Genomic DNA, 20,259 nt, shown 5'->3' on the forward strand with positions numbered 1-20,259 from the left:
TTTAAAATTATCGTCAAATACTTGTAACAAAGGATGACGTTATTTAAGGGTTAATTTGTCGTGTGAAATACCTAAAAAATTTGTCAATCACAAGAATGTTTTATGAATGAAAATAAGTGAATGATAAAGGTACTCACCTCTGCTACTGCCGTCAGGTCCACGGAGGATGGTACACTCCTCTATTGTGCCAAAGGCAGTGAACAACTGTCTGACATCGTCTTCGGTTTGTTGCTTGCTGAGCATTCCCACGAACAGCTTTCTGTCTGCGGGTCGGCCGCGTGTCGAAACAGGGAGAACAGAGAAAAAAAAACAAAGAAACACGTTAGTCGGTGGTTTAAGAACGAGCCATGTTCGCTTAATAGCGGTATTTAGGCATTAAAAGAGATTTTGCGGCTAACACCGAAAACGACAAAGTTACACGGTTACACCAGCATCCACCATCCTAAGGGGAAGGGGGGGTAGGGTAATAAATACACATATATATGTATATCTATATATATACCTGTACGCATATAGATATATACATATATGATTTCGCGTTACTTTACACGCAGCCACAATCGGCTTTCAATTAAAAAATGACAATCTGAAGAAAATTGCGGTTACTATATTTATGTATACACATATGCGTTCACGGTTACAGATAGAAGTGTGACGGATAAAAAAATGACAAATATACGAAAATATCATTCGTAATACTGACATCGGTAACAGTATGTAACACGACGTACACGTGTGACAGTGACGATAATGTATATGTATTTCAACGGGAAGTTGTAAGGTGATAAAGTAACGACAACAAAGGAAATCAAAAGTAATCCAATCAATTTCAATCCTACATCCTACGCCACAAGCCGAAGAAACAGATGGAGAAAAAACGGGATTCGCGTATAAAACCGGATGGGGCGTACAAGCGACTCAACTACGGGCGGAACTCCCGATGATGATATCTTTCGTATTTACAAAAGAATTTATTCAAATATTGATACAGAAAATTTTTATTTATTTTCAGAGATCATCAATGGGCGTTCCGCGTGGTGCTGAGGTCAACATATCGCTTATAAAGGGTCACACGCCACTTAACAATTCTTCTTTCAACAATCTGCAGCTATTTCTAACTTGTGCACGAGAATGACAAATGAATGGTATCGACCTATTATTGCGATGTCATTTATCATTTCATGGAGCATATCTGGGCCTGATTAGCTTTCCTTGCCGTTTTTTATCGCATGGGCATAAACGTACAAAATTATTTTTTCGCTAAACTTTGAAGGTGTCGAAGACGAAAATCTCGGAGGAGGTATTTTTTTCTTCGAGTTATAATTTATTGTTAATTTATTTGTAAGGAATTTCTATGATCATTGATGAAACCCTAATATTTTTTTAATTCTCATTATAAAATCCCTAACGTTACTTTAATTCAGATAATACAATTATATATATTTAAAAAATTGTAATTCATTGTTTATATAATATTTGAGAATTACTCTCTTTCAAAAATAACTTTAATTATATTATATAGCATGCTTTTTAGAAACAAACATTAATTATTAGAGAAATTGTAAAATATTGCGTTTGTTAAGTTTTTATGCAAAATTTGTGCTCATCAAGAAAAAATATTAAATATAAAACCCCAACCTTATGAAATTTATGCATAATATTTAAAAACTGTATTTTTTAAGAAAAATTTTAATTACTGCAAAAATGATAAAATATTTACTAAATTTTCACATGGTATTCAGAAATTGCACTGTTTAAAGAAAAATGAAAAATATTGCAAATATTATGAAATATCATTTTCGCCCTATTTTTACGTAATAGTAAAAAATCGTATCCTTTCAGAAAAATTAAAATATTGTTGATATTATAAAATATTATTTTTATAAAATTTTTATATAGAATTTATAAACCAGATTCTTGAAGGGCAAGTATAAAATATTATAAAAATTGTGAAATGTTATATCTATCAAATTTTTATATAGTACAAACTGTGTTCTCTAGAAAGATTATAACACGAAGAGGAGCTTCACCTCCGAACTAAATACTTCTTCAAAGTTTAGCGACTTCGTAATCATCTAAATTCCTTTTTTTCGTTTTGATCACGTATTACGTGACGGTAAGCCAATAATTTGTCAATCGACAAACTTGAATGCCTTTTAGAAATATCTGCACTGAATGTGTAGATCCTGTGTGTACGTGTATCCCTGTATAATAATAATCATAATAAATTAATCGTGAGTGTGCAAGATTGATCGGGACTACGTGACAAAAGAGGTGATCGATAGGAACTCGTGAAAAGATATTTGGCGGAGACGGTGTTGCGGATAGGACGGACAGAGGGGATGAAAAATTTTCATATAGAATCAATATCTAAGTAATACAATAAGATAAACGTAGCTGACATCATAATCAGAAAATATTTACAAAGGTGATAAAAAACACATCGACAACGAACGAGACAACACATCCAACGAGCGAGCCACTATTTTATGGTCATAGCTGTAAAGAGCAGTATATATATATAGATATATATAGATATATATAAATGTATAATATATACGCTTAAGGTGGTTGCCCATACGAACAGGTAGAGGTAAAAGACTAGGACTTGAATTAATTATGGGACTTGGACGTAACGAGGTGCACGATATATTCGGCCTTCAAAACAAAAACAGGAGGTTATCTGTATTATTACGGTTGGTAGACGCTCTGAGATGAGTGTTCTATTTATGTCTCAAGCTTGCTACTTGTTTTTTAACAGCGAAATTAATAATCAGGGCAAAAATGGGGATTCTAAGAGCGTCCACCCTGATACCGTCATAACGAGGTTCCAACAGTGTGATGACGCCGGTGTGTAATAACTAGAGCAAAAAACACGAACGACAAGTTTACGGCTACTAAATAAAAGTTCACGCATGTGGACACGCACAACATTATTTATAATACCTTACAATGTATCGCATCGTGTATCCGTTCTTTTTTATCTTTTTTTTCTCTTTTGGAAATGGATTGGGATCGACGAAACGGAAAGAGGTCTTCGGTGAACGCGCGTTATGTTCAAACGAATCGAATCGCATAAAAAACCGAATAGGCGGTAATTTGTCTGAAATAGATTTCGGCGACGAAATTACGGAATAATTGCTTCGAAAATTGAAACACGAAAAACGAGTCGCGACGGAAATTTCGAGGTCCGTTTGATCGAATTCCGACCGTGACCAAAAAAAAAAAGAAAAAAAAAACAGGAAGAACGCTGAGCGAAAAAATTTGATAAGCCTCGAAATTATTTTTCTCTTCTGCTCGGAATTTGGATTCTGGTTCGGACGGACAAATGTCGGCCGCGCGTCGAGTGAAGAAATTGGATAAAAGGGAAAAGGGTGGATTCGTGAAGGAATGCCGAGGATTCGTGGGTCAAACACTAGCGAGCAGCAAAATGAACTTTGCGGCGAGCTGTGCTGGCTGAATCAGCGGTGATGGCGTGATGAGAGAGGAAAATTCGTTTCTTTTCTTTCGTTTTTCTCATAGAGAGGTTCTCCTTCTGCCGATTTGCGGAGAAGAAGAAGAATAGAGGTACTGGAAGGAAGCTAGCTATCTCCTGGAAGTCGAAGTTACCTTCAGCGGCCGCCACCGGTGCCTCCTACTTCCAGAAGATGGCACTGGTGCTCCAGTCGTCCATCATGCACTCTGGAATACAGAACAGAAACAAAGAAATGCCATTGGGCCCAAAAGTACACCATTCGTTGTCGTCGTTGCCTATATGTATTCCTTGCAACACTATATGCCCTCCCTGCTGAAGTTCGATCATACGTGTTCTCCCTAGCGTGAGATTGTACAGTGCAGCATATTTCTTTTGTCACCGATTCGATGGAAATTCTTGATAACATGACCTAATGATTCAAAGATTCGTTTTTTAAATATGGGGACAGCCAGGTTATTGTTAGGGGGAGGGCGTAGTAATCGTTTCGTGACAAATTTTGTTATGTTATTAATTTCAGCCAGAGATTTAATTACATATGCGAAGGAAAAATGTTTATTCGCTTTTAGAATACGCATTGTAATTAGTTGGTTGCAGAAATCAGTATTTCTAAGGTAGCATATTGGGATTGAGAATATTTAGGGTGTGAATTTTGAAATTTGGGGTCTTTAGGATATTGGGACTTTGGGATATTGGGACTTTGGGATATTGGGACTTTGGGATATTGGGACTTTGGGATATTGGGACTTTGGGATATTGGGACTTTGGGACATTGGGACTTTGGGACATTGGGACTTTGGGACATTGGGACTTTGGGACATTGGGACTTTGGGACATTGGGACTTTGGGACATTGGGACTTTGGGACATTGGGACTTTGGGACATTGGGACTTTGGGACATTGGGACTTTGGGACATTGGGACTTTGGGACATTGGGACTTTGGGACATTGGGACTTTGGGACATTGGGACTTTGGGACATTGGGACATTGGGACTTTGGGACATTGGGACTTTGGGACATTGGGACTTTGGGACATTGGGACTTTGGGACATTGGGACTTTGGGACATTGGGACTTTGGGACATTGGGACTTTGGGACATTGGGACTTTGGGACATTGGGACTTTGGGACATTGGGACATTGGGACTTTGGGACATTGGGACTTTGGGACATTGGGACTTTGGGACATTGGGACTTTGGGACATTGGGACTTTGGGACATTGGGACGTCGGGATATTGGGACATTGGAATGTTGGGACTTTGGGAGATTGGGACCTTGGGATATTGTGACCTTGGAATGTTAGGACTTTAGGATATTGGGATATTGGGACTTTGGTATCTAGAGATCTTGAGAATTTAAGATGTTAGGACTTTGGTATCTTGAAACTTTCAAATTTTGAAGCTTTGGGATTTTGAGATTTTGGAACTTAGTGAGATCAATAGTTCAAAATATTTTAGTTTATGGACTTTGACACTTTAACATTTTGAACTCTTAGGACTGGAATTTTGGAGATTTGAAATATGAGGATCTCAACACTAGAAATTTGGTATTGTAGAACTCTAGAACTTTGGGATTTCAAGTTTTCGGAAATTTTGAACTTTGAAATTGCAATATTTTTGGATTTAGGGACTTGAAAACTGGAACTTCGAAACATTGATATTTCAACCATTTTTTGATTTCATCGGAAAGAATATTACTGAATCTCCTGAAAATTTCTAATTGTTCTGAAGTATTATATTAAATAATAATCTTATAAAAATATGTTAAAGCTTGTATTAAATGTCTTGAACATTGCTGATCTTAATAAGAAACATTTTATAAATCTTCAATTTTTTATTTATTTAAAAATCTGTTAACACTTTGAATATCACGTCACTCATGTTTAGATAAATCATTTGGATTATAACGTAATAAGTGAACAGTTAAGTAATGTAATTAAACACATCATTTTATTAAATATTAGAAAGTATCTACACGTAAAAGAAATGTCATAGAATAGATTCAATAAATTTATTGGAAATAAAATTACTAACTAGAAGAATTTTTTACCATCTTACCAAAAGATCCTGCGACTTTTGAAACATCGATTCTATTAAAATTTTGCAAAATTATATAGGACAACAAAAGTAACAATTTCACAAAACCATAACAACTTTTCAAAATACAGAAGAAGTTCACATTCAACAAAAATGTTTTACTAATATTAAATTTCTTTCATAATAATATTTTAGTTATATTAAATTACTGTAATAATAATAATAATTTTGTAATATTAAATTACTTTAATAATAAAATTTTAGTAATATTAAGTTACTCCAATAATATTTGTTATAAAGTAATTTAAATGAAAATTAGAGACAATAAAAAATGAAGAAAGAAAATATAACTTTCACAAAGTTCTCGTGATCCTTGAATTATAATAAACGTAGTACCTTTCCATCAAGCAACAGCATTTTTGACTTCGTTATTCAAATAATTAAATACGAATCGCAAGAACTTTAAATAGAAATTACAAGAATTTTAAATACAAATTACCAGAACTTTGAATACAAATTCCTCTCTTATTTTGAAGAGTTGCGTCACGGTTTCGCAAACTTATTACCGTTCGCATCCTCCATAATCATCCAAAGTTTCCCTGAAATCGGTGTTTCAAAGATCGTGAAGCTGGCGCTCATCAAAATAATTTCCGCCCACGTTCGATCGATCGTAACACGAACCAGAGTTCGATTTAATCATACAATATTTTCATGCAGCAGAAACGTCATTACAATCGTACAAAACTCGCTCGGCATTCGCGTTAATGACAGCATCGTTCGAAAAAGGAGTACACGATATTCGGTTTGGCCGGAAGTTCCGAAGTTCGCCATCGCACGGCATTCGGTCGATAGGAGGAATTTCAATCGGGCGTAACGGTTTTATCGCGAAATTTTACATTCCGCGGATAACGGGTCGTCGGCTCGCGCATTCGATTCACCGCGTTCCCCGCGTGAATGAACTTAATGACGCGTTCTCGCCCGGTTATGGAGATGCAAAATTGGCGAACCGAGTTAAAGGTCGTCGTCGCGGCTGCTAGACGCGAGCTCATTCCAGCTGGTAGCCCGGCTCGCGCCTCCGAGCCAGGCTCCGGGGCACATTTAAGGATTTGTCTCGGGAAATTAGATTCTCGCCTGACTTGCAGCCTCGTTGCATCCCCGTTCGCTACGGGATTCTTACCCTGCCCTTTCTTGCCCACCCTCCGTCACTTCCTTCGCACTTACTCCCGCCATTCCTTCACAGAGAATTCTCCTTCCTTTTGCCCCGAGTACTTTTCATCGGGCGTTCGTTGCCATTGTCGTGCCAGGACACTGTGGGGACCGAGAATTGGACCTTTGTCGCTCGGGCTAAGTATTAACGCCTCCTCCGCGCTTCCTATCCCTCCAAGAAATCGAGGAAGGAATTAACCCTCGGGAAATTATCTTCTCGCCGGACTTCGTGAAGACAAAGCGAACATACTGTTTGACACCGTGCTTCCCTTCTTTCCTCGCTAAAACGACGATCTTCTGCGCCTCCTTTCAGATTGCTTTCTTTTTCAGGTCGAAGCGTTAATTCGGTTAAAATGGCGGGTTGCGATATCTGCGCTAGGTTGATGGCACATTGCCAGTAATTTCGATAATGATTTAATTGGTAATAGTTAGAGAAATCTGTTGGGTATATTGGTTATGCGAAAGTCACGGTTTGAACTTAACTCGCGTTTTATTGCGGGATAATTCAATGTGATATAATGCATGGAGATAAGTAGTTGTAACGTGATATATCGCGAGAAGGTGCGATCTGCATGACGATCTGAAGCGTAGATGTATATGGACTGGTGTTATATTGTGCGGTAATTTAATGCGTGGTGTTCTGACGTGTGGCGATTTAATAAGTAGCAATATGACGCGAGGTGATGTAACATGTAGTTATATAATGCGTGGAAATTTAAGTCGAGGCGATCTAACGCATAATAATTCGTCACATCGTAATTTAATGAATGGCATTCCAACGAGTCGATATCTAAAGCGTGACACTCCAACGAATGGATATCTAAAGCGTGGCGATATAATGCGTGATTATGTAACGCGAAGTAATATAAGTATAATAACTTATTGTATGATAATTTAATGTGTGGCGTTCTAACGTGTTGGTATCTCATGCACTGCAATATAACGCGTGGCGATATAACGCGTAGAAATTTAATTCGAAACGATCTCACGTGTAATAACTTGTCGCGTCGTAATTTAATGAGTGGTATTCCAATGCGTGGATATCTGAAACGTGGTAATATAACGCGAGGTGATATAACGCGTGGAAATTTAGTTCGAAGCGAGCTAACGTATAATAATTCATCGCGTGATAATTTAATGCGTAGTGTTCTAACGCGTCGATATCTAATGCGTGGCAATATAACGTGTGGCAATATAACACGTGGTAATATAATAGGATGCAATCTAACGTATAGTAATTTACCGCGTGGTAATTTAATAGATGGCAACCTGATTCGTTACAAAATAATCCTCCTTGAACCAAATCCTAGTTACAATAATTAATTTTGCTCGAACGCAATTAAAAGTGAAATGAACTAAAGACCAATTTCAAGGTATCACGCGTACAACTACGCATGGATAAATTTAAAAAGTAAAAATGTAAAAGAATGTACTATTATTAAAAATTATCGAGAAAGTATCTGAATATTATATCGTGTATTTTTATTTCTTGTATCGGTATCGTTATCCAACAATAGAATGAACGCTCGATGACACTGTGTTTTCATGGTAATCGTTAACGAGGCTTGAACTGCAATTTCTACCTCTAATGGATCAGTTTTCCGATATTTTGAAACTTTTGTTCCTCTAAAGGGTCTCGAAAATTATGCATGAATCGATCCGAGCCGATACGAAAACTTTGAAGCCGGGAGTTGAGTAATTGTTACTGAAGCGTTTCTAATGCTCGCATCGACACAACTATTTTTAACGTTCGTTCTCCAAACACCTCTAATTGTCTAATTAACGTCGCTCTGACTTACGTGCGTGGTCTAAAACGAGTTATAAATGTATCATGAAAATTGTTTGTATACACATATGTATATTTCATATATAAAATAATAATATCAATATTTAGAAGCTCATATATTATGTCAAATATACATTGTCATTTGGAAGCCTATGTTGCACTCCTGTGTACATAAAAAATTCACTATGCGTGATGTCAGTAACGCATAAATTATAATGTGCAAGCTAAACCATTTAAAACTGTGAAACTTCAAATGTCATATGTTTGTCATACGTGTTGTACATATAAATTCAGTCAAAATTTGTAAAGAACTCAGAATATACTCTTCTACAACACATCTAAGTATGAACATACTCAATGAGCTACATTTTGCAGTTTTACTATCATTCTAATAAACATAACCAAGTAAGATAATATATTATCTAAACGTAAATTTTTCAGCTAGCTAATGCGTATAATTCCGAAGCTTTCCAAACCTATCAATTGAACAAAGATTTTTTTGGAACACACTTAATCATGAACATACTTGATAACATATTTGATAGAATAGATCATGAACCTATACCTTTCTGAATTTTCCAATTACTTCAACTAATATAACCAGATAAGATTATTATTTAAATGTAGATTTTTGAACTGGTTGGTGTGAAGTTCCCTGACCTTATCGACCGAATAAAGATTTTTCTGGACCAGTCTCGTTTATATTTTCCAATCGAGTTAATCATTCGATCCGACGTAAATTCGTGCGTGCTTAACGAGCTTTCGGTCGTTAACCGCGTCATGATTACCGAACCGTACGTTACTTTATCCCGGGCCGTTCTATTTACGACATCGTTTGCCGAGCCGCGAAGAAGCACGTCGTCCTCTCATAATCCAGAAGGATTTCTCGCAACGGCTTCGGACCGAGGAGGCTTGCGTCACGTCGGCCAACTCGAACTTGTGCTAGCAATGAAGGCAGCCTTCGAGAGCCTCGATATCCCGGGATACGTTTATCTGCAGGAACATAGAAGGGCGAGTGATGGCGGTGGAGGCAAGGTGGCTCGCCGAGGGATCGAAACTTATCTACTTGCTCAACTAGCTCTAGTACACCACCCTTATCCACTCGCAGGAACTTCGACCAACCCCCTCCTACAGTTCCAGCAACTTCCTCGCGAGATACGCATTTCTCAAATCTGTTTCCGTCGTTGTACACTTAATTCCAGTCGCTTTTGCAACACGATCAACTGTACTTGGACTCGCACGTGAGAAATTCGATGAAAAGCTGCTGCATCTTTCTGCATGACAAGATATACGTCTTTTTGTGAACTACCAAAATTACTGGTTTCACGTTACAAAATCTTGCGTTTGGTAGTATTTCTGCATGTTGTAACGCGTGGAAATTTAATTCAAGGCAATCTCATGCGTAATAATTTGTCGCGTCGTAATTTAATGCCTAGTGTTCTAACGCGTTGATATGTAAAGCATGGCAATATAACTCGAGGCGATGTAATGCGTAGTGACAAAATTGGAGATAAATAATGTTTTTGTTAGTGTTGCATTTTTCTAAATGACTACTACAAGTTTTACAGCGACATATATGTGTGGTGTTTTATTATTTTGGCGAAGTAGTAAGCTACCAATGGAAAGTACTGGTTTTACGTAATTTACAAAATTTAGTTACCTTGCGTTTGGCGATATTTCTGCATATTGTGGAGATAAATAATGTATCTGTTAGTGTTGTATTTTTCTACATGACTGCTACAAGTTTCCAGCGACATATATGTATGTATGACGTTCCATTATTTCCACGTTACAATATTCAGTTGCTTTTGACGTTATTTGGGTATATTGTATAGATTTTTAATATAATGGTTAGATAGCTTTATATTTTTCTACATGACTGTTACAAGTTTTATAGCGACATATATGTATGACGTTCCATTATTTTGGAAAAGTACTAAGCTACCAATCAGTCAAAATTATTGGTTTCAGATTTCAGGTTTTACGTTACAAAATTTTGTGCTCTTGTCAATATGGCTGTCATATTTTACGGAGATGAATAATGGTTGTCAACTGATGCTATATTTGCTTATTTATTTTTGAAATTTGATTTCAATTTAAAAATAAATGTGCACTTAACGCAGGTAGTTCGAGCTAGTTATCTAGATTTTAAAACATGTAGTGTTATTTAGCGTATCTAGTATTATCTGGACTACTCTATTAGGTATTATTTTAAGGTATTATTAGGTATTATTTATTTTAGTTATTATTTAAAACTTGTATTTTGCTGCTGACGTTGAATATTGTAGCATACTTTGCTTCCTCACATTATTTCTTTTTGCACAAAAGAATTTAATCTATGAATAAATATTATTGTATAGCTCGATGCATACATAACCTCTTTGTTCTTCTTATCCTGAGTTTTCTATTGAAAATTATTCTACTAAGGCTAACATTTTTTAAATATTAATTTGTAGCATATAAGAAAATAAAATTTAGTATTGACGTAAATATTCAGCTGATTTGAATAAAAAGAGGTTTTCAAACGTTCCATAAATATACCACGTGCTTAACAAAAACCTTCACTGTTTTTTGTGAACAGAAATACGAAATTTATGTAAAATGAAACAAATGAAGGTAACAGCAAATTTGTTTCCTGTAAAGCTTAATAAAGAAGTTAAGTAAAGCTTAATTAGAAGAACTAAATAAAGAGAACATAGAAGGTTAGTATATTTATGAAACGCCTGAAAATCAGGATTTTAATATTTATGTTGATACGCCAATTTTACATTACACAATTTATTTTCTGATTTATGTATTTTGTATTACACAATTTGTAAAATTTGAGAGGTTGGTATATTTATGATTATTTATGATACGCCGGAAAATTAGATTTTGCGAAAGCATACGTTAAAATGTAAATTACGTTACAACGCAAATTTTCTTTCTGTGAATTTATTTTCTATATGCCACAAATTAGCATTTAAAGTGTACTTAATTAGGAGAATATTTGAGACTATAATTTTCTGTTGAAATCTCAGATCATTGAAAATATGAAGAATATATTTGTAAAACGTACTGTAGTGGCAATAAGTGGCATTATAAATTATTATATTATAATAATTTAACACATAAAATTTCACATTTACTTTCATCGAATTTAAAGTTATGTGTTTTTATTCTTTAAAAAACAAGATCTATGACACTGAACTTACTAAATTATTCTAAAATAAAAAAGAAACGATAAAACCTAAATTGATGTACTGAATTAAGGTTATGATAAAACATAAATTAATTAAATTGTAGGAAAACAAATTAATGCAATACATTAATTAAATTAAGATACAACAAATTAATGTAATGAATGAATTAAATTACTACAAAACATGACTTAATGAACTGAATCAATTAAATTATCATAAAACATGAATTATTGTAAATTATTGCGAATTACTTATATCTTTATTTTCACGAAAATCAATACGGATTACAGGAAAATTATGAAAATAATTGAATTAAATTTGCGGGGTTCCTGCAAAACAAATTCCCGGTTAATAACCGAACATTGGGTAACATTGTAAAAAATCGGAGGATTCTCAAACAGCTGTAAATTAAAGTTTACCAATTTACTGCGGAAATACGTTTCACGAGCTGATTTATTTCAAATAAAAAAATGATACGAAAAACAGGTTCGTCGTTCTGGTAATAATTTCGCAGTTATCAAACTGCAATATTATAAAACTTGATTGCCCTCAATTCAACGTAACGCGTTTAAAAATTTAATACCTCGCCAATAAATTCGTTGAAAAATGTACATTAAAATGTTCAATTAACCGATCATATTCCGGACATTTCTCCGCCAATTAATGCAATTGGTACCCCGTTAAATATATAGGGAAAAGAATTCAGCTCGAGTATACAAAATAAAAGCGAGGCAAACACTTTTACGAAGCGTCGCTCAATTAATGCCGCGATCGTTAAGCGTGCAAAGAATCTCGTAGCAATTTGTGGACGGTGCTCCTTGAATAAATTGCATACAAAATAATTGGAAGAACAACTACGAGATAAGTTCAAGCTGTCCGTACCGTTTGCCGGTTTAACGCTTTAATTCAACGACGTCTTGCAATTAAAACCTGATTTATCTTTTGTACTGTTGCCAGGATATTACTTCGCGAGTGAAGCACAAAGGAATCTATAAAATGGCGTAATTAAGCCGTGTGACGACGCTCGCGAAATGGCTAGCGTAAAGGGCAGTCATTAAAAGTAGAAAAAGCGAGTCGTTTGAAACAATGAGAACATGGCGGCTAAAAACACCCATACGTAATGTCGAATTTTTACGAACTTATATCCTTCGGAATATCACGGAAAGAAAATATCTGAAGGCGATAAATTTCATGGAAACGGCGCTCGATGAAGATATCGACGATAAACGATACTCGTGTTTTATGACACCGTTACGAAGTGCCTTTTAATTACAAAATTTATTTTATCACGAATCTTGGATGATTAACAGATATTCTCAATTTCGTGCTGATCTTGCAAATTATTTGTAGGATAGGTCTAAATATGATTGATCACACTTAAATTAATATTAAGTAATCATACTTTTAATTTATTTTATTTTTACTTACTGAATATTATATATTTTATAGGAATTTTTATTTTTATGAAATAATTATTTAATTATGCAATTTTAATTACAAAATAATCTTGGTGACGATTAATTTTGTAGAAAGATACATTGTTTTATTCTTATATAATATGTAAATAATAATAAATATCACAAAATGATAATATATGAATAAACGAATTTGTTCTATGTTACAAATTTATTTAATTAAAGATTATTTAAAATTGTAAAGGTACAGGCATAATTAATATATAATTGATAGTATGAAGTACTTTTTGAAAATTTAATTTAAGTTATTAGAAATTTATATAAAACTTCTAAATATATAAAAATTTTATAAAGCTAAACACTTCTGTATTACGAAAATTAGAAATGTGTTAATTAAGTTAGGTAATATAAAACAAGTATACATATAAATTATCCTTGTGTCATCGTTTGATAAGAAATAGGTTCCAGCAGCGTATTATTATTTCAAATAGTAAACACGGCTAGAAAAAGCATATTCGATAAACATCGTCCATCTATTTTTACATAATACTGCATCAACAACCTCATAGAATATTGCCTAGGTCTTATATTTTTATTGCAACTTTTTTATAAATCACTAGTGAACCTCTGTGTAAATAACACTGTTTTTCCTTATTTCTGTTTATAGAACATGCTAGTGAATACTCTAACAATAAGCTAAAAGCTGACAGTTCATTTTCAGAAACAAAAAATAACACTCCTATAACTTAAAGCAGTGACTATTAACAGCAGACCATTTTATTATTCCTTATTACACCTCATTTAACACCGATTCTTTCAACCCCCATGTTAATGTTATCTCCCATTATTTTAGCTCCTAAATTCAATTCACAGTCTAAGGTAAACATACGAAAGGTACCTTTGTCAAAATTTCTTAGATAGAAGTACCAAGGTCTAGGACAAAATACGCTACTCCATGAAAGAAGATACACGCATTGGAAGACACATCGTACGACAAAAGGTCTGTTGTCAGAAGACTATGTCGCAACGAGCCGAAGACGGATCGACGGCGACGAAGTTCAGTAACACGGTGATTGAAGTCTGCAACTACGTAGATACGTCCTCTACATAGGTATACCGTGTAAGGCGATGGCAGCAGAAGCAGAAGCAGAAGCAGTGACAGGGTTGAGCTTTGGATCACTTCTCCAGCATCCGCGTCAAGCTGAGGCTTTGTGGGGCCACACCGAGGCGAGCGACCGGAGATTACAATGGCATCTACGCCAGATTAGCATATGAATTACGGTCCCCTACCCCCCTTCATCTACTTCCGTCGTACCACTCTCTAACCCGCTTTCCCGTTTCTTCCCTGACTCTCCTTGCATACACTTCGTTCCACTTTTTCTCCGTGTTTCTATTATGGATCACAGCGTGGTCCACTTGAATCCCAACACGTGAATGTCTTTTCGGATTAGAATTAGGACCCTAGGTTGGGGACCTAACGACGTTAGGTCGATATTTTATTGTGACGGTGTTTCTAGTATGGATCACAGCGAGATCCACTTGAATCCCAACACGTGAATGTCTTTTTGGATTAGAATTAGGACCCTAGGTTGGGGACCTAACAACGTTAGGTCGATATTTTATTGTGACGTTATTAGGGGTTCACTGAAAGGATAAGACGTTTCTATGTACCTCGAAAGTGTGATGATATGTCACGTTTCCATATGTCGGTCTGTTGGAGTGACGTGTGATAGCATGCTTCTATGTGGCCCTAAGTTGTGGGGATGTGTGATGATATTAGTTCTTCTCCTACAGTGTATTCAACCTATGTACGATGTTATTAGAGGTTTCTATATGATTCTAAGAATATGTAATCATATGAGACGTATGTATCATGTTGTTATATGGTCCTAAGCTATATTTAACGTAGCTATGTGCGATATTAGAGGTTTCTATGATACTAAGTTTGTATCATTACGTTGCATGAACATGTGATATGTGATGTTTTCACATGAGTATGTTATAACAACGTGTGGCGTTATTAGATGTTCTATATGGTCTTATGCTATATGTGACATAATGTTTAATGTTATTAGAGGTTCCTATATGGTTCTAAGCATGTGTAATAATGTGAGACGTTTCTATGTATCATTACGGTGGACATGTGATATGTGATGTTTTCATATGACTACGTTATAGCGACGTGTGACGTTACTAGATATTCCTATATGAACGTATACGATATTTCACATAACGTTTGATGTTATTGGACGTTGCTATATGGTTCGAAGGATGTGTGATGATATGAGACGTTTTTATGTATCGCTATATTGTAAAGATGTGTGATGTCATGAGGCGTTTCTATATGTTGCTATGTTGTAAGGGCGTGTGACGTCACATATGTTTTCATATGTCTGCGACCTTAGTATGACCTTATATGTCCTTAAGTTATGAAATTTGGATACTTGAAAATTTAGGGATTTGAAGATTTGTTAATCTGAGTGATTGGGGTTTCAGGCATTTGAACTCTTGGAATTTTAGAAACTTAAAAATTTAGGAATTTGAGAGTCTAAATATTTTGGAATTAGGAAGTGTCAAAGTTTGGGAATTTGAAAATTTGGGAATTTGAGGATTTTAAGGTTTAGGCACTTGGATATTAAGAGATTTAGTATTTAGAGAAATTTGAAAATTCAGAAACTTGATAATCTAAATATCTGGTGTGACAATTTGGGCTTTTGTGACTTTGGGAATTAGGAGATTTGGGGATTTGGAGATTTGGAAAGTTGAAGATTTAAGGACCTAAACATATGGAAATTTACTAAGTTGGTAATTCAAAAATTATAAAATTTGTATCTTGGGAAATTTAAAAATTGTTTAATCTCAAACTATTTCTCAATTAAACAATCACAATCAAAAACTCCAAACGATATTACACTGCCGTCATACCAAATAACGCATAAAATTGAAATATCACCAAAATAAAATACAATTTTTTCTCCAATCCTCATTTTCGATAAAATAAATAATTGCAAGGTGAATTTTTCTCCGATCTCATCCATCACACAGCATTAATAACCAAGATAAACGATCAAGTTGAATTCATTAATCAAAACACCAGAGTACTTATGACTTTATGAAAATCGAGATGACGCTATTGGCGCATTAAGCGAACAATTATGACAGTTATTTATTCCTCAACTTATTACTTTCGATTACCTAAACCGATAAAGGTATTCTGCCGAATATAAAACCTGGCACTCGAGAACACGAAGTGAGAAATATACCTCAGAGAAAAATGATATCAATGTATATTCGATAAATCCCTTCGACATTTTTCTAATTTATCTGCGCGTTCATTGTTTCGAATATAAGAAAACCTGGCAAGCAATCAATTGTTATCTTATTTTTCAACGCTCCAGGCTCGACGATTCGTGTCGAGTGCATTGTAGAAAATTCAGGGAGCGTAAAAAATTGGCGGGCGAACGCGAAAATATCAGTGATATTTTCAATGACACGAAATTAATGAATAGTACATAACGTTAAAACAATGCGGGCATTGTACGGGGGCGAATTTTTATCAGGTCGCGCACTTTTATGTGTTTGCTCGATTGAATGTTACGTATGGGTTGTCAACGGGTATTACTATACGTTACAGCGAATGCTTTTCAATTCCGTAAAAATATTTCATTGCTCGCCATTAAGTCAGTTATTTTTTATCGACCATTTTGATCGATAACGGCCTTTGTTGTATATTTTAAATCGCTGCGCGAGAGAACGTAATTTGCAATAACGATCGCTGCTCGGAATTAGCTCACGATTAAATTATATAATTAGCTGTGTTTAACGAACCTCTTGTACTAATCAAAATTTCGGTAATTGATTCTACTCAAAAATTCTAACGATTTGTACTATAAAAACGCTAGAAAAAATTGAATTAGTCGATTATTTGAGTAAATCTACGGTTGATCTACTTGCTTCTAAAGATCTTAGGAATTCGAGTGCGTAATCTTACCTCCGCGGTTTTCACTGTCCGCCGGCTTCACTTGAATAGGACGGTTCATCTGCAACATAAAACAACGTTTGATTAGAATTAAATTATATATTAGTCATTGTATTAATTAATAATTGCTATAGTATTAATTATGGTAGGTCTTCATAAGTAGACATGAAGGTAAACATTAAACATGTTTAAACTTCTATCAACCCTTAATATTTTTATTTCAAACATCATTTGAATATCGCCAAAAAATTGTTTAACTTTAAAGTTTTCTTAAAACTGATTCACTACTGATAGAAATGAAAAAAAAAAAATGATAAAAATAAATTGAAAGAGTATGGACGTAGATGAAGTGTGTATACACAGTAGTCTCGCTATATGGCCATGGCCGGAGTTCCATCTAATAAATTTACTTATAACTTAACTTCAGGAAAACTGCTTCATCATTGTTCAATACTGATCAAAATGAATATGAAATAACAATTTATCTGTCATTTTTGAGATTGCTAATTAGTTATTGATAATAATATTGTCAAGGAAAGATTTGAACACTGGAATTAGTTTGCAAATTATTTATACAATAAATGTAGATAATTATCATTAACGTGTATCCATATAAATTTGTAGATAAATACAAATTTATAATATTATAAGCTAAAGAGAAATATAATGCAAGAAAATCAGTTATTTGAAAAACATCAGATGTCATCACCATTGAGTGCCATTTAAAGAATCCTCTTATATGATTTACACTTACATAAATATTTATATACAAAAATATTTAATGCTTAAAGTGTATTAGTTACAAAGAAAAGAATCTTTAATAAAATCTTACAATTTGCCAAAATTAATTTTGTGTAAACATTAGTGCATTATTATAAATATTCACTTCTCTTTATTCTGATCGAAATGACAAACAAAGTTTGTTAGAAAAAAAGACACATGTTATTTCCGCAAAAATATACTGACTAGACTATCTGTTCAGCCTTCGCCAGTTCAGGCTTGTTCAAATAGCACTTTGTTGCTTGCGACAGTTTGTTCTGTCGTTGACAGATTCGATTGTCCGAAAACAAAGGTAGAGAATAGTAAACAGTGATGAAGAAGAAACAAAGTGAAACTAAGAGCTGAGCTAAGATAAGACAAAGAAATAGCAGATTAAGAAGAGAAACCTCTCGATATAACATGAGCCATTTTGATGGGAAATCTTTTTCTTGTGAAATTGCAGAACACAAACATTATTGTGTTGGACTATGTTTTATGAAGCTATCTGTTTTCTTTGACAAATTAATTAACTTAACAATTCTTAATAAAATTAGAATACTGATTTGTTAACGAAACTTGAAAGGCGTGTAGTTGTTTTACAACATTTTATAATTATTACATGTAACAATTATTTATACTTAATTTACAAACTAAATTAGAGAATTTAATGATTTAATTTGTTATATAAGGAAATTGTTGAATTTAGTGTTATTTGAATTATATAGATCTCACATCATTCACGTTAACGCACGAAAAATTATATGTTATTTTTAGGTTACATTTAGGTTAGGTTATTATTCCAAGTACAGATAATATAAAGAATTTCCACGCATTGTATGCGCACAGATGTTACTGTCGTCACACGCTGTATCGCCACACGTATTTTCACACGTTGCTACCCCGTCACTGTATTTCCACACGTTCTATGGCCACATATTGTACCGTCGTCACGTGTATCGTCACACGTTATATCGCCACACATTTTATTTTCACATGTTGCCATGCATTGTATTTGTACATGTTGTATCGCATTGTATTTGTATTGCCAAGCATTTTATTTCTACGGGTTGCATCACCAGATGTGTTTTTACACATTTTCCACACATGTCCACACATATCACATAGACTTCAATATTCCACGGATCAATGTGTAAATCATTTGTAGCAGTAAACGAAATTGTTAGAGTACTTTATTATTTAGCATCTGTATTTGCAATAGTACGAAATAATTTTCAATAACGTATTTTACTAACAATACTTGTAAGTATTATCTGAATCGTTTGCAACAATATAATAACTGAAATACTTCCTATTAGAGTACTCTACTAACCAATAGCTGAATCGTTGTAATAATACAATACCCGAAAATATAATATAAGAAATGCTTTTTACTAAAAAATTCTAGTAATTAATATCTGATTGATTTGTACTAACATAGTAAACGAAATATCCATTACGATGTTCCACCTAAACTTAAATTAGTCACAACAGTAAAAAAATACTTCCTACCAGTTTCACTCGCTCCATTTACTCTATCAATGTAAACTAGGCTTCAGACACAATAAACCCACGGTAGTTGATGATAAGTGGTGTCACGTATGCTTGAATAGGCGAGGTCGCACAGTCGCGTCAGCCTCGGGTGGCCGGCTACAGATTAACGTCCTTTCTCTCAACGTTTTGTTTTGTGAAAACGCGGAACTCCGACACTCATCCTACCGTGGCATCCTCACCAAGTCTTTTGGACCACTGCGAATGGGTCGAGATCCTGGAGGACAAATAACATTGTTTATTTGCCGGACGAGTCGCGGGACCGCAGAGCGTTCTAGTTCGTTTCTAGGGGATGAGAATGCATGATTCAGGCTGCGGAGGACACGGGACTCTTCCTCCACTTGTCTCTTCGTGTTCTGCCTTTTATTTTCACTTTGCTTTACTCCAGGAAATCTTCCTTTTTCACGGATGCGTTTGGTGGAATCGTCTGCCATTTTGACGACACGAAACGCTTTATTTTACTCTGACATATGTTGGGAATAGGTTAGGTTATACAGCGATTATAAATGGATAGATATTTAAACAATTTCAGTATTTAATTTTTAAATACATTCTTAAGAATTTATAGAAATGTCCATATTTTTCAAATGAAAATTTTCATAAATGTTTCTATAAAAACTTATATTAAATAAAAAGCGTTTATATTGAAATGACCCAACAATCGCTACGTTTAAAATATTGTTTACATGTTGAGGAGTATCTGTAGAGAACACATTTTTTTGGTCGAGGAACAGGAGCAACAACACGCTGCGCAACTTTCGACCATAAATTTTATCGGAAGCCTGAGAATCTGTTTCTTAACATGGGTATAATACGGCCGAGCATCGTGACCATCTGTCTTCTGACTCGCTGTTTTTTTTCCATTATGCACTACC

General features: G+C 34.6%; 1 protein-coding gene across 9 annotated transcripts in view; it reads right to left on the reverse strand.

Moving 5' to 3' along the window:
- The window catches only part of LOC100879998 (bruno 3), a 465,868-nt gene that overhangs the window by 128,072 nt on the left and 317,537 nt on the right, over nt 1-20,259 (reverse strand). For 7 of the 9 annotated variants that reach the window (XM_076539338.1, XM_076539334.1, XM_076539335.1 and 4 more), the window contains exons 2-3: nt 17,090-17,138; nt 138-263 (exon numbers count right to left, since the gene is read on the reverse strand). In XM_076539338.1, coding sequence (XP_076395453.1) covers nt 138-263; nt 17,090-17,138 — 175 coding nt within the window. Of the gene's footprint in view, nt 1-137; nt 264-3,609; nt 3,682-17,089; nt 17,139-20,259 lie in introns of all 9 variants that reach the window. The other 2 variants (XM_076539340.1, XM_076539339.1) reach the window with 1 other exon arrangement.

Source organism: Megachile rotundata, chromosome 13, assembly GCF_050947335.1.
Source record: "Megachile rotundata isolate GNS110a chromosome 13, iyMegRotu1, whole genome shotgun sequence".
Taxonomy (NCBI): domain Eukaryota; kingdom Metazoa; phylum Arthropoda; class Insecta; order Hymenoptera; family Megachilidae; genus Megachile; species Megachile rotundata.